The following is a 14,512-nucleotide window of genomic DNA, read 5'->3' on the forward strand; positions in this document are numbered from 1 at the left end:
CGGGAAGTCTAGCCCCCGGGGCGGAACACCGAAAGGGAGATTTGCACGAGGACGACGGGGACAGCTCTCAGGAGGATGGCGACGGTGGTGTGAGGTCTTTAATCGGTCCCTTTAAAGCTCTCCCGCAAGACTAGCGGCGGGATTGGTGCATAAATCACCGCAGCTCCTAAAGTTTGATTTCTTGTGACCTCCCGGGGGAGGGTGTAAAATCCATTACTTAGCGCTTGGGATAAGGTTTTTTTTTGTTTTTCCGTTTCGTCTTCTACTGTGGCCTCCCATTCGGACAATGTCCTTTCCGCCCACGGAGCTTCACGAATCCATTAAGCATAATTAATTCTAATTCCCCTTTCAATCCTTTCTCATCTTGTCATTCGTTCTTTCTCTTTTTTTGCTACAGTACGCCCCGGAGGAGTACACGCACGAGAGTCCGGTTACGGGCGGGCAGCGATACACGTCCCCGAAGGCGGGCGGCGCACTGTACCAGCCGGAACCGTACTACGACTCGCCCGGCGGCTCCTGGTACCCGTCCTCGTCGAGCGGAGCGTACGCACCACATTCCGGTACGGGCGGCGGCGGCGGCGGCGGTGGTGGCGGCGGCGGCTACCACAACGTAGGTCACGGGACCCATCTCGGTGGGGGTGGGGCCGGCGGTGGCCCCCAGCACAACCATGACCAGTACGCGATGTCGCCGGTCGGTGTGCCGCACATGGACGGCGGCCATCTTTCACAGGTAATGTATTAATACCGCACCCGCGCTTACATGTTGACTTACGGTTAGAATTGTGGCGAAAAACGACCTCTAATTTGCATTCTTCTTCTTTTCTGTGTACCTCATCGATTTTCACGTCAACACTCAACACCCGATCGCTGCTGGACGTTGTGTCCCGTTCCAATCAACACCTAAACGCTACTGGGGATGATGATGATGGTGCAGAATCAAACGCAAGCACTTCCACCGATGAGCACGTTCCGGGGCAATAACGCGCAGATACCGCCGATCGGTACGCAGGGCCAGAACTCACCCGCAATCTACAACGCGCTCGCCGGCGGTCACCACAACCAGCATGCGCAGCATAGTCCAATTGTACAAAACGACACCCTGGTCGGCAAGGCGCTACAGACGGTTAGTATACGATATGCGGTAGAAGATTAAGGTGATGTTGGTTACAATGTGTGTGTGTGTGTGTGTGCCTCGCATGTTATGATCTCACTGGATCGCGATCGGTAGTTGCCGATTGTTCTTTATTGTGGTTGTCAACCAAAGCATATCAAACAACAGCAAAAAAAAACATTAGCAAATATGAAACCATGTACAGACATTTCTAACAAGAGATATACTGCTTGTGGTATGTGGTAATGGTTTTGTATGAGCAAAAACAGGAAAATGAACAAACTAAAAAAAGCATTGGGTGTTGTAATGGCTTACCGTCGTCTGCACATACACACACACCCTTGCGGACCAGTATAAAAACATAATCCTTTAACATGGTCTTGTATTAATTCGTTTCCTCTAACCTCCCTCGTATGCGTGCTCACCCGTTTGTGTCCCTTTTTTCTTCTTTCCCTCCACTAGATGTACCCAACCGATCAGAGCATTAGCAGTTACGGTTCCAACCCCAACACGCCAGTGAACTCACCTCCACCGCTCACGTCCCAGCAGCAGGCACAGCAACAGCAACAGCAGCAACAAGTACAGCAGTCCCAGCAAGCGTCGCAGCAAAGTATTCATGCCGCCGCCGTGCCGGCGAGCGGCGGCTCCACCGTCGTCGTGCCCGGCGGTGGCGTTCCCGCGTCCGTTGCGTCGGCGGCCACTGCGGCGGCCGTCGCGGCGGCGGGCGGCGCCTGGCAGCAGATCAACCCGGCGGTGATCAACAGCAACGGTGGCGGCCCGGCCGTACTCAACAGCCTATCGAACGGTTCCTACGCGCCCGAGCTAGTGCATCGAGGACTGCCCCATATGGTAAATTGGATTGGATCTTTTACATACACACATACACCCGTAAACGAGGCGCGCTGCTTTTTTTTGTTTTGTTTTGTTTTACACCTCTTACTTTGCCTTCTTTCTTTCGCTCCGTTTGTGTGGGTTTTTTGTTGTTGTTGTTTCTTGGTGCCCTTTTTCGCGATGAGTTTTATCGTGTATCAATTTGGAAAAGCTATTTGTTGTAATCGATACCTGACAAAGGACTTGTTGCCAGTTAACTAGTTGTACGAGTGGTTTTTGATCCAATTTTTCACAGTATTGTTGTTGTTTATTCTTTTGTTTGTATTGTTTAATCATGATCATGATATAATTATCATGTTTTTCAATTTTTTTTCTTTTTGTGGCAATTAAGCGTATCTTGGTTTTATATATTCTTGTATTACTATGATATTTACATATTTTATATCAAGACTTGTTTTAATCTTTTGTAAAATCGTTTTATCCATTTGTAAATTAGCATGTTTGCAAGATTTTTCGTAATGTTTTCAATTTATTCGTAATAATTGTAAATTGCTACTATTCTGATAAAGCTTACGCTTCGTTTTGTACCAATATCTGAAAGTAACAGGTTAATCGGATCTTTTCGCCGGGTTTGAGTATCATTCCAAACATCACTTTGCGTAAAGATTAGTCACATTTGCACCTAAATGCTTTTTTTCCTTTGCTTTTGTATATTTAACTTTTTCAGTTTTTTTTATTCATCTTTCGAAACAAAATGACTTTCATGTTTCGATACAGTATTTCTCTTGTCAAATTTGTTTCTTTTTTATGGCACAAAACACCAAAAGTACCATTGTGTGTGTGTATATGAGCGTGTTTGATGTGTGGTTTTCTTTCTTCTTCTTACACTCTTCTTTTTCTTTTTTATCTCTATTTGTTTTAATTTGATTCTCTTCATTTGATTTGAATGCGTGTTATTTCCAACAATTTTTCGTTGATGCATGTTTTTTTCTTTCTTTCTTTCTTTCTTGTGTTTATTTCGTATCTCGTTCCCGTGTAGGCCAATTCTCCCGAGATACAGCCGCTAGATGAGGCGATCGTGTCACTACTAAGAGAGCATGAAAACGTCACGGTAAGTATGGGACAAGGCTTCTGGGCCCAGATTGTGGATGGATGGAAAAAGAGAAGGAGCTGCTGAGGAGCTGTGATGATTGCACACAAAATGTTAAATGTCGAGAATTCCTGTACCACCAGCGAACCACATCTTCGCTTTTGTATGGCTCGCGTGGTGTCCCTCTGTTTTTTCGGGGGCAGAGGTCGAACGCGGGCCACTCATTCGTTCCTTTTTTTTCCAGTGTGTGTGTTGCACATCATTACCATTTTTTGTGTTTTTTTTTGTTGGCTTAGCATGAACACTGTTGATAGCGGAGGCTGTGTGGTAATGAAATTGTAGCATAAGTGTGCTCACATCGCCAGTAAAACCGAATACTACGTCTCCGTGTGTGTGTGTGTGTGTGCTGTACAGTATCTTTCTCTGGCTCTGGCATTAATATATCGTGCTACATTAATTTTTGTTGTATTTATACAGAGCTTTTTACTCCCTCGATCGTAGCTTGTACGAAATATTGTAAATTTGTATGCATTGTTAACTATTGTCAAACTTGAAGGTTGTTAATTTGATAATGCCGTACGCTTCTTTTATTTGCGTTTGTTTTCATTTGCTTCCGATGATATGGCCTTTTCGGTCATATTGTTTGTCTTTTCCGCGCTCCTGCCCGCGCCGGGTTATCATTTTGCCCGTCACGGAGGGCAAAGAATTGTGCGACATTTATGTTTATTATTCCGAATTGACCCTCTAATCTGGTTTTTTCTCTCTCTTTCTCTCTCTCTCTCTCTCTCTCTCTCTCTCTCTCCCATCTTTCTCTCCCCCGCAACAATCTGCCCACAGTCCCTGCAAGGGTCACGCATGGAGGAACGGCTGGACGATGCCATCAACATACTGCGAAATCACTGCGAGCCGCAGGTCGGTGTGTCGCTCTCTTCAATCGACCCTGCCGCGACCGTCTCACCGTACTCGACCGGCAGCGGGCCGATCATTCCACCCTCCTCCCAGCTGCAGCAGCACCCGGACGCGCCGGCCGAACTTTCCACCGTCCCCGTGAAAACGGAACGACTCCCCGGCAGCGGCCCGGTCTCGGTGAACAACAGTAAGTTTCGCTTTCGCCCCATCGCGCCCCCGCCCGTTTATTTGCCACACAAACAATACTGATAGGTGATTTACTATAAACGTTATCATCTAAAAAAACAGTTTATCATTTATCCTCAGAGAAACGCAAAGAGCCTCCAGATTCCGACACCAAACCGAGCAGCTCCGTGCAGGGTTCGGCGAAGGGTGCCAAGCGGCAGCGCAAGTAGTAAGTGATTCTTTACAAGGTTTAGTCAGCTCGCAGTGGGGGGATGGGTCTTGTTGCCGCTAAGTGTGGGTGTTTTGTGGGATGGGATTAGCGGTTGCTGGGAAGTGTAGTTTTTATTTTTCCTGGATTAATTTATAAAATCTTGATTTGTATGAATTTATCCGGAAATTGGGTTTTTTTTTGTATGCATTATTTCCTTTTTTAGTTGTTCAATTCATAACACAGTTGTGTTTCTGTTTCTTTTCTTTTTTCTTTTCATTTTAACCATTTCCTTTTCTTGCGTTTAACGTTTTACGTTACGACGTACCTGTTTGCGATGTGATACTTTGACGTCAACATTCTAACTAGTAGTAAAACCTCGCGCAGTTGTTCCAGTGCTGACGACGACGATGACGACGACGATCTGGACCCGCTGGCAAAGGATCGAAAGGAGCGGGAGCGAAGGCAAGCCAACAATGCGCGTGAAAGGTAGGTGTTGCTTGTACGATACATTGTGTGCCCAAGTGACAAGTGTATTAATTTTATCTTCTTTCTTTCTTTCTTTGTTGCACAGAATACGTATTCGGGATATTAATGAGGCGCTGAAGGAGCTGGGACGCATGTGCATGTCGCACCTGAAATCAGACAAACCACAGACCAAGCTGGGCATACTGAACATGGCTGTAGAAGTGATAATGACTCTCGAGCAGCAAGTGCGAGGTATGTATCGACATGATTGTTTTACCTTCTTTTTGTATAGAAACTGTTTATAATAATAATTATTATTTTCGGTATCGTAATTTCCAGAGCGTAATCTAAACCCGAAGGCGGCTTGCCTGAAGCGGCGAGAGGAGGAGAAGGCCGAGGACGGTCCGAAGCTACCCCCGCATATCCTACATCAATCAGCCTACCCTACGCTACCTGTAAGTAGTGGTCTGAAACAGGAGCACAGGGATCTGTAGCCGGGCACAACGATCAACTGCACACCACTGAATACTAAAGCTCTGATTTGTTTGTTCTAATCCATTCTCCTGCTGCCCGCCGGTACGCTGCTGCGCTGCGGATTGACACCAACAACAACCTACCAATGACACACCAAAACACAAACACACACACCGAACAACCCCAACCCCAACACTCTAAACACCCCGATGGATGTTACGCGCGTGTGTGTAATGCAGGGTGCTCCGCCAAGTCTACCGCACAGTGGACCACCACAATAGCATACCAATTTTACCTGCTTTATTCGAAGATAACAAACCACAGCACAACTCTTACGGGCAGAATCCGCACAACCAGTCCAATACAAGTAATTAGATAAAAGAATGGAACGAGGAAGATACTTGGTGGTCTATATCCACGGCTGCCAGGAAGCAGTACATCACACACAAAAACCTTCAAGGGTTAAGAAAGGTGTTTAGTTTAGGCGTAGGTATGGGTGTGTGTGTGGGGCGACAAATCGAAGCGAGTGAAGCACAATAGGAAAAATGGAATTAAAAAAAAATGCTGGCATGTTAGGACGAAGCACGGAAGCATAAAGTGTACATATGTGAAGCGCTGGAAGAAACGCAAGGAAGAAGTAAGATGCTGTACGTGTGTAAGTAGAACAAAACGTGTTGTATAAACAACGACAAGGAAACGGAAGGTAGCACTAGTAGTTGCGGCGTGTGAAATGTATCACACACGCGCACGTGTCAACATGTATTTCAGCCCGTTTTCAGTCGCGCGCAAAACATTACAAATCCCTCTCCTCCGTCTCCCACTACTGTTCAAAAGCTCTCTCACTTTCTCTGGTAGCGGCCACTGTTGGACAGTGCGAATCAGCGGACAGTGCAGAAGGAGCTGTGTGCGTCTTTTATACAGCGATAGGCAGAACGCAGGAAATACTTAATGCATAAAGTATTTGGTGCGATGGTGTAAAAAATACGTTCAAACTTTTTTGTTTTGTTTTTTAAGCAATCAATACAACACCCCGTGACAGCGATTGAACGCCGTGGTGTGCAAGAAGCGTGTGTGTTTAAGGTGAACCAGAACTAGGCTAGGGCGATTTTATTGCACACAATGCACGCATGGCACGCGCAACTCGGGGCAGAAAGTGTAACAATTTCTTTGCAAATAAAATTAGCGTAAAACATTACGCTAGCAGCAGATAGCAACAGCAGGGGGAGCTGATAGAGGACTATTTTTTTTTGTTATTAATTCGGGGTGAAAAAAAAAAGAAAAAAAAAGAAATACACAAACATAATCGAACGATTACAGTACATCACCCCTGAACAGATTCCTAATAGGACAAGGACAGAGAGAGAGAGAGAGAGAGGGTGCGACGCGACATATGTGGAAACGTTATAGTGGAAAAGAAGAACAGTAATAATATCTTTTAGTATTCTCTATATATATATACACACACACAACATATATATAAACTATATCGATATAAAACCTACAGCAGAAAAAAGCAAGAAGGTCGCGGAAGGAATGTGTAGAGAGAAGAATGAATTTCCATGAAATCAAGCCATGAATCGATGAGAGCGCGAGCGCGCGCGTTTGTACCACAATAGCGAGATCATCATTTTCTTGACGTAGTAAAGGGAGCGTATTACCAGCAACGTTGTTAGCGAAGCGAGTGATTGAATCATTCGTTGGAAGGGTTTAGATAAGGGAAAGGAATTAAGCACCGCCACCATTAACTCTTGGCCAGAAAAAAAACCGGTCAGGAAAAAGGAAAGAGGACAAACAATGCGTTCATATAACCAGTGAAAGAAGTTTATTCTTCTATCTGTGGGTGTGTGAGAGAGAGAAAGTGTTCGCAAGCGTGTCTGATGGTAGGAAAATGAGACATTTCATGGTTTTGGATCGGGAATCGATCCACCCGTTTTTTGGGTCCAGGCCGCCGCCGGTTTGAATCATATCATTTTTGAGAGGACGTTCGAGACTTAAACCAGTACTTAGTAAGTTACCAGTTACCAGTGTACTTATATCGTAACTTGTGTCGACGAGGATTCGCTTTTTCGTTAAACTATTGTTCTTTTTTGAAACTGTGTTCATTAGTAGCGTGTAGTATGCAGCAGAGTCACTTCGAGCTGTTTGAGCTTTGGTTTGAAATGCACCCTTTCCCTACCATCAGACGCGCCAACAACTTTGCGTCCGAACAGTTCCTCAGGAACCGAATCCATGATAACCGTGAATGCACGATAATCAACGACAGTATTTATATTATTCAACACATGTTTTGTTATAGTGTACAAGTTTTCGGTTTCATGTGTATCAAACACGAAAGCTTAAGCCCTCAAATGAAGTCGAAAGCTTCAAATCAAAAGGCTTGACAGTTTAACATCACAAGACAATTTTCGTAAATGACCATCACACAAAGCAACACACAAACAATCAATTAATTATACCCTTTTTAATTGAAATATCGTATAAGAAAAAAATTACATCACACATTATCGGAATGCCATAAGAATGATAGTATTTTGCTGCGTTTGATATAATCTGATTGTGTTTAGATCACAGAAAAACTAGAAGGTTTAGATTTTTTTTTAGCAGCATTAAGCAACGCTTTTCCGGTGGCGCTGAATGATTCTTTTTTTTCCTCATTTTCCCTCAACCCGATTTTGCTGCGTCGATTAAACGTAGCGAATGATCGCTAACTTCAAACTACTACGATCAGCTCGAGGAGCAGCGCTCTTATGAGAACTGTAAACTAACTAAACGCGCCAAAACAGTGTTTTTACAAAGATGTGATAAAAAAAATGTTTCGTGAACAACAAGTGTACGTGTGTGTATGTGTGTGTTTCTGTAATGCTAGAGAGCAAAAGGAAAGGAATAGAATAAGGAACTCTTCAGGAAGCAAGAACGAGTGCAACGATTTCATACGGCCAACCATCTCGACAAATCAGTCAATCTTGAGAGGGGAAACACCTCTAACATGTTTTATATTTTCTATTTTATACTGCTACGTTCTTTACAATGATATGTCTATGAAAAGTGTCAATGATTAGATTCTGCAAATGTGTCGCGACACATCCGTGTACGTGTTAAACATTGATGCAAAGATTCAATGTGAAGCTTTTAAGCAAGATGGTGAAAATGTCTCGATAGTATTATTCATATTTCTAGCCAAACTTTCTAGAAAACAAAAGTATCAAGACATTCTCAATCGTTCATATTAAGTGTGTCGCCACGTGTTAGCAGAATTTATATAATTGACAGAAACCACAAAAGCATAAGCATTGTGTCAACTTCAATTTTACATTCATAATTTTCTCACTACAGGCGGTCCCCGAGATACACGGTACCTCTTATACGCGGATTCGGAGATACGCGGTTTTCTAAATTTGACAATTCTTTGAGCAAATTGTACTGATTTGACACATCAATTTTAAATTGCCAAATAATTTCCGTTTTGATCGAATGTTAAAAACTATTTCAAATGGTTTAAAACTGTTATATTCAGTCAGAATCATATCAACTAATTCATAAAGTAACTATAACCTCCCCCTACTTGCAAAATTACACGACCATTATTGATATTTTAGCTGGAAACCACGAGATTCGACTTACGCGGAAATTCGAGATACGCGGTATTTTGTGGCCGTTTTCGGTCCCCATTAACCGTGTATCTCGGGGACCGCCTGTACTACTTTCTATTGGTAAAGCTAGGCTAAATGGCTCGTTAAAATGATTCTGAGTTTAATTTCTTTCATTTTGCTCTTACATTGTTTAAAGCACACATCGCCAATACCCGTTTGCTAATAACTGCTCCACGCATTTGTGTGGATTCAGTGGTACCCCATAAATGAGAGAATGAAAACGTGCTCGTGGTGTGTTTATTTTACGCGTTATAGTTTTCCTATGATTTATTTTTAAAAACTGAAATGCATGTATAGAGAAACGTTCTTTATGTATACTTTTTATATAGTTTTTTTCTACCGATTCCGGTGCGGTGTTTTTATTATCTTCCATTTGATTTTGGTATTTTGTTTCCAAAGCAAAATAGAAAAAAACAAGGCTACAAATGTGTAACAGTGAACGAGGAGAGAGAGAGAAAAGAGCAAGAGTTAAACGTCACATGTGTTAGGGATTTATTTTTCGCCATTTTATAAATATTCTGGCCTTCCAATGTTCGTTTTATGTTAACTGCTATTTTAATTATTTTATTTTACCATAGTAATATCTTTTAAGGTGACTTATATTAGATGAGTGTGCGCGTGTGTGTGTGACGAGATATGCTGCATGCGGCAGAAATCACAAAAGCGAAACATAATCAATCAACATTAGGAAAAGAAGGGAGGCAAACACCCCGACACACATCACACAGCGCCCGTTATGCCGTTAAGCGGTGTTGCGGCGTTAGGTTAGGTTAAGCGAAAAGAGTATTTTACACACGCACACACAACTGGAGTATATATTATTTTCTAAACGATGCTTTAGTTTTAGTCTGTCCCTTATTTTTCAAGAATGTGTTATACATACACTTGCTTTTACTTTGTTCTTCTAGTGACAGAGACCGAACAATGCTAACCCGGAACTGTGTGGTGATTTCGTTCGGTAAATGGTTTTACAAAATAAGGATGAAGAAAAGAAAGGTGTATGAAAATGATGGTGCAAATGAAAGCTAAAATCAGTAAAGTGCAAATGAAACACTGAGTAGCGGGGGAAAAAAAGGATGCACAAAGGGTCTGTTCCTCATTTTTCATGGATTTTTTGGTTTTTATTTGCTCTGTTTTGGGACACACGCGAAATATGCGCTCATGGTTTATACTGTTTCTTTCTTTTTTTTCTACAAGTATTTTTCCATGTTTTTACATTGCTTTACCAAAGGCGCCGTGCTGGTGGTTTCGATTGCACGATGGAACGTAACACAATCCTGCAACACACACAATACACAATCGTTCGTCATGCAAAAACGCTCGTCCGTACAACGAACACAGTATATAGACAAATCAGAAAAATGGGAAGAAAACACTAGCAAAATATCGAAATGCGTGTGCTCAAATCGATAACGCAGTTTTGTTGCTATTCAAAGTAATAATTAAAAATAAACAACCAAGCCAATGCATGAACATCCTCCAACAAACAACAAGCCACGATGTGAACGAGAAGAACGAAATGAATAACGAAATAGATAAAGCAAGTGAGCAAACAAAAAAAGAAGCAACAGTATAAGACAACAAGTAGCAGTTCCATTATAAGCGTAATGTGTTGCAAGAGCAAATCAAAAAAACATTTATATACACACACACAACAAAATCCATGGCAAATCGTAAGGAAAAGAAAAACAAAATGAGAAGGTAAAACCACACAGAAGTAAAAAAAAATACACACACAACACAATCATTCGAGAGAAATGGCAGAAGGAAAGGGAACGTGACAGCAGAAGATGATAGTTGATAAAATGGAAAGAAAACACGAATGTGAAAGATGATAACGTACAGTGATGTAATGATAATACCAGATGGCTACGTTTTAATGGAAAATTAAAAAAAGGAAAAAAACACAACAAAACAGAAAACATACAAAATGAATCAACGGCATGAAAGAAGAAAAAGAAGAAGAAGAAGAAGAAGAAGTAGGAGAAAGAAAAAAAATGAGGAAAAATCATTACAATGTATATTATGTTATTAAAATAAATGTGCCATTTTTCCATAATAACTTTCGTGCCTGTGTCAGGTGAAGTGAAGCAAGAAACATATCCGAACTAGTGAGGTAAACAACCCCCCCTCAACAAGACAATGTAAGCAGTGGAATCGTATTTATTCACACGCGATGGTTGCATTTTATTTAACTACCGTTTGAAAATCACTTAAATTTAAAACGCGATGATTTAAAAAAAACAAATGAAATACATTATTTTCCCTGTTTTTTTTCCAGAGCACTCGTCGGATTCGGATTGAAACACGAAAAGAACCTCCGTTCAACCTCCAATTCCCGCACGCTACACAAGCTCCCTAGTGATCGATCGTGGGCAACGATTGTATCTTCCGATGGGCACGCAACTTATCCTTATAGACCGGCGGGGCGCCCGCCTTTATCTCCTTGCCCTGCAGCATGACCACCGTCGTCGCCGGATGCAGCTCGTTCGAGCGGAATGCCATCTCGTCACAAAAGTTAGCCGACATGGTTTTCGTGAGCAGTGGCGATTTGATCGGTTTGCGAAGGATTCGCGTGCAGGCCGGCGAACGGCGCGTCGACACCTGAAACAGCGAGTTGCCGGGGAACTGGTGCGGCAGCACGGCACTGAACGGATCAACGAACCCACCGGTACCGCCGCCACTGCCCGCAGTACCACCACCACCACCACCGCTGCTACGTTCGCTGACACTTTCGAAGGACGATTTGGAGCCGCCAGTGTCCGCCGTTTTGGGCTTCTCGTTCGCGCGCCGCTGCTTCTCGAGCTTGACGGTTTGGAAGTTTTTGATAAAGTTGCGCGTCGATTGGGAAATCATCTTACCGTCCAGGAGCACTGGAAAGCAGGGAAACGGAGAATGGAACACATCGTTTAGTGGTATTTGTAGCAAAAGCATGCATGATTGTTACTAACGGAGCTTGTGACCGGCCGCTGCCGTAACCTTCTCGCGATAGTGCACATCACGCTGGGCCGCACAGCCTTGCAGGTCGAGAACGCGCAGCGAGTAAAGTGCACTAATGACGGGCGTGATATCGTCGGTGGATTTAAAGTTGTTCTCGGAAGCGAGCAGTATCTCCAGTTTCCAAAGCGGCTCCAGCGCATCAATATTGGCCAGCTTCAGCTTTTTTATGTTCAACACCTTCAAATGGTTCTGTGGAAAGTGAATTTCGAAAAAAAACGTCCTATAATATGCCTCACAAAAGGAGCAAAAATGGATGTCTTACCGCAAGCGCACACAAACATTCCGGATCAAATTCGAACCGGGCCGCCCCGTCCAGCTGCTGCCGCTCGATGTGCAGCTGTTCGAGCTTCTTCAGGCTGCCCAAATTTTCCAGCCGCGTTATTTTGTTGTAGCCCAGGTAGAGCTGTTTGAGATTTTTCAGCCCTTCGAGGTTTTCGATCTTGCGCAAATTGTTCCACTGCAGGTAGAGGTGCGTTAGGTGCGCGAAAGCGCCCAACTTTTCGATTTTGCTCAGCTGGTTGTTGTGCAGGTACAGGACGAGTATGTTTTTCGTCGGGTAGATGTTGCTCTGGGGGGGAGCAGATTGGTAAAAAAGGAGGAAGAAAAAAGGCGTAAAATTCAACAAAAATCCCCGTTAATGTCAAAGGTCACAGGAGAGGAAATGAGTTAGTTTAGAGGCAGCGTAGGACCTTCACAAATGGTTCGCGTGAAAGTTTCTTCCCACGAAGAAAGTTTTTGAAACGCGAGAAAGAAAGCACATGGCTTTTGTGCGCAATTATTCGCGCTTGATTTGGCGTGTGCGGCGATGACCTTTTCAATCCTGACCGCCCGTGCTCGGGCCCCTATTGTGCTCTGACAGCTGTGCCAAGGTGGTTCGGAACCTTGGCCGGGGGTAGGGAAAGAGGGACGCGAACACATAAATTGGAGGCGCATGCCGGTGAAAATGCATACGCGAAACACATTTCTCTACATTATAATTGTGCCTTTAACCCCAATTCTTTTCAAGTATACGCGAGCGTTTGCACACATGGATCGATTGGATTGGATGAGAATAGGTGCTGGAAAATGGAGATTATTTTAAATTAGATTCTTTAAAGGAATACTCACAATTTTGGTCATATTTTTATCGTTCAGATAAAGGTGCGTTAGGTTGGTTTTGGCTTTTTTGGAAAACACTTTCTGTTTCGTCATGGTTGGAACGGGTTTTTTCAACAGCTGTTTGTTGTTCCGTTCAACCACCACTAATTCAGTTTACTCTGTTTGTCCTTGCACAGTTCAAGATCGTCGCTTTTTTGTTGCTACCTGCACTTGCACTAAAAGTTGCCCAAAGTCGCCCCTATACCAACACCACAATGCAATCCTTCGCCTTTAAAACTACAACTGCCTGCCTGCCTGTCTGCCTGCTTTCCCACTGAGCGGAAGGTGAAACTGAAACCCAACGCGGCGTACTGGTTGGTTTGCCTAGTTTTCGGCTAGCTTTTTTCTAGTTCAAGAGAACACCTTCACTGACGACGAACAAAAACGAACAAATTAACAAACCAGTCGTCCTGCGGGAAAGGTTTCGTTCAGGGGTCTGGTGGTTGTCCGCGTTTTACGGGAAGCGGTATCGTACTGGCTAAAGGGCCAGCAGCAGAAAACTAATTTGAAGCGGCCGACGAAAAGTAAACAACTTGTCTTAGCGAAACGGGCAACTGTTCGCTAGTAACGGTTGCTACGTCTGGCCATTCGACAGGCTTGTTTAATTGACGCCCGTCCTTTCTACTGAAGGGGGTGAAGTGATAAGGGTGTCCGTGGGATGAGGACGCCTGGTTGTTTACAGCTTTTCCGTAGTGAGAAGGATAAATTGTAGTGAAAATGTCATTTTACAGTAAATAAGTTGTTTGAAGGCTTTTACAGACTGGTTGACTTACACCTGTTTCCATCTACGTTCGAATCTCGTGCCGTTTGCATCGAATCGCAAACCGCCTGCTTCGAATCGCATGCCACTATGATCGAATGCGTGCACCCATGGTTGAATCGCGTGCCAGTACGGTTGAATCGCGTTCCACTATGGTAGAATCATATGCCACTACGATCGAATCTTGTGCTGCTACCATTGGATTTCTGAAAGCAAGAGCATAGTAAACTGTTTGTTTACGTTTGAAAGCTGTTTCCTTCTTCGCCGACGGCATTTCATTTGTTAAATACTAATAAATGGGATTTATTCTCTGATTATAGGTAAACCCCACGAATATTGGTTGAAACCAAGGATTTTACCATCAACAACGAACACCGAATATTAGTTGAACACAAGGACTTTACCATCAACAAGGGACCACGATATTCGTCGATAACAAGGATTTTATGTGTAATCAGTGAATAACTGCCTTTTATTAGCACTATTTTACAAACGAAATGCCGTTGGCGAAGAAAGATATAGCTTGCAAACGTAAACAAACAGTTTACTATGCTCTTGCTTTCAGAAATCCAATGGTAGCGGCATACGATTCGATCGTAGTGGCATACGATTCTACCATAGTGGAACGCGATTCAACCGTACTGGCACGCGATTCAACCATGGGTGCACGCATTCGATCATAGTGGCATGCGATTCGAAGCAGGCGGTT

General features: G+C 43.5%; 2 protein-coding genes across 8 annotated transcripts in view; one reads left to right on the top strand and one right to left on the bottom strand.

Moving 5' to 3' along the window:
- Positions 1-10,470, top strand: part of LOC120960121 (protein daughterless) — a 69,277-nt gene extending 58,807 nt beyond the window's left edge. Inside the window, exons 3-12 of one of the 7 annotated variants that reach the window (XM_040384084.2) lie at positions 398-730; positions 935-1,123; positions 1,574-1,960; positions 2,982-3,053; positions 3,870-4,128; positions 4,230-4,335; positions 4,687-4,803; positions 4,889-5,034; positions 5,122-5,237; positions 5,496-10,470. In XM_040384084.2, coding sequence (XP_040240018.2) covers positions 398-730; positions 935-1,123; positions 1,574-1,960; positions 2,982-3,053; positions 3,870-4,128; positions 4,230-4,335; positions 4,687-4,803; positions 4,889-5,034; positions 5,122-5,237; positions 5,496-5,537 — 1,767 coding nt within the window. In that variant the 3' untranslated portion in view covers positions 5,538-10,470. Of the gene's footprint in view, positions 1-397; positions 731-934; positions 1,124-1,573; positions 1,961-2,981; positions 3,054-3,869; positions 4,129-4,229; positions 4,336-4,683; positions 4,804-4,888; positions 5,035-5,121; positions 5,238-5,495 lie in introns of all 7 variants that reach the window. The other 6 variants (XM_040384087.2, XM_040384088.2, XM_040384089.2 and 3 more) reach the window with 6 other exon arrangements.
- Positions 10,117-13,959, bottom strand: LOC120959688 (protein phosphatase 1 regulatory subunit 42-like). Its single transcript, XM_040383277.2, has 4 exons — positions 13,014-13,959; positions 12,169-12,474; positions 11,858-12,095; positions 10,117-11,779 (listed from the first exon to the last, which is right to left on the bottom strand). Exons 1-4 carry the CDS (start codon positions 13,095-13,097, stop codon positions 11,265-11,267), a joined length of 1,143 nt encoding a protein of 380 aa, XP_040239211.2. The 5' UTR covers positions 13,098-13,959; the 3' UTR covers positions 10,117-11,264.
- Positions 13,960-14,512: the final 553 nt, after the last annotated feature.

The sequence above is a fragment of the Anopheles coluzzii genome, chromosome 3 (genome assembly GCF_943734685.1).
Source record: "Anopheles coluzzii chromosome 3, AcolN3, whole genome shotgun sequence".
Taxonomy (NCBI): Eukaryota; Metazoa; Arthropoda; class Insecta; order Diptera; family Culicidae; genus Anopheles; species Anopheles coluzzii.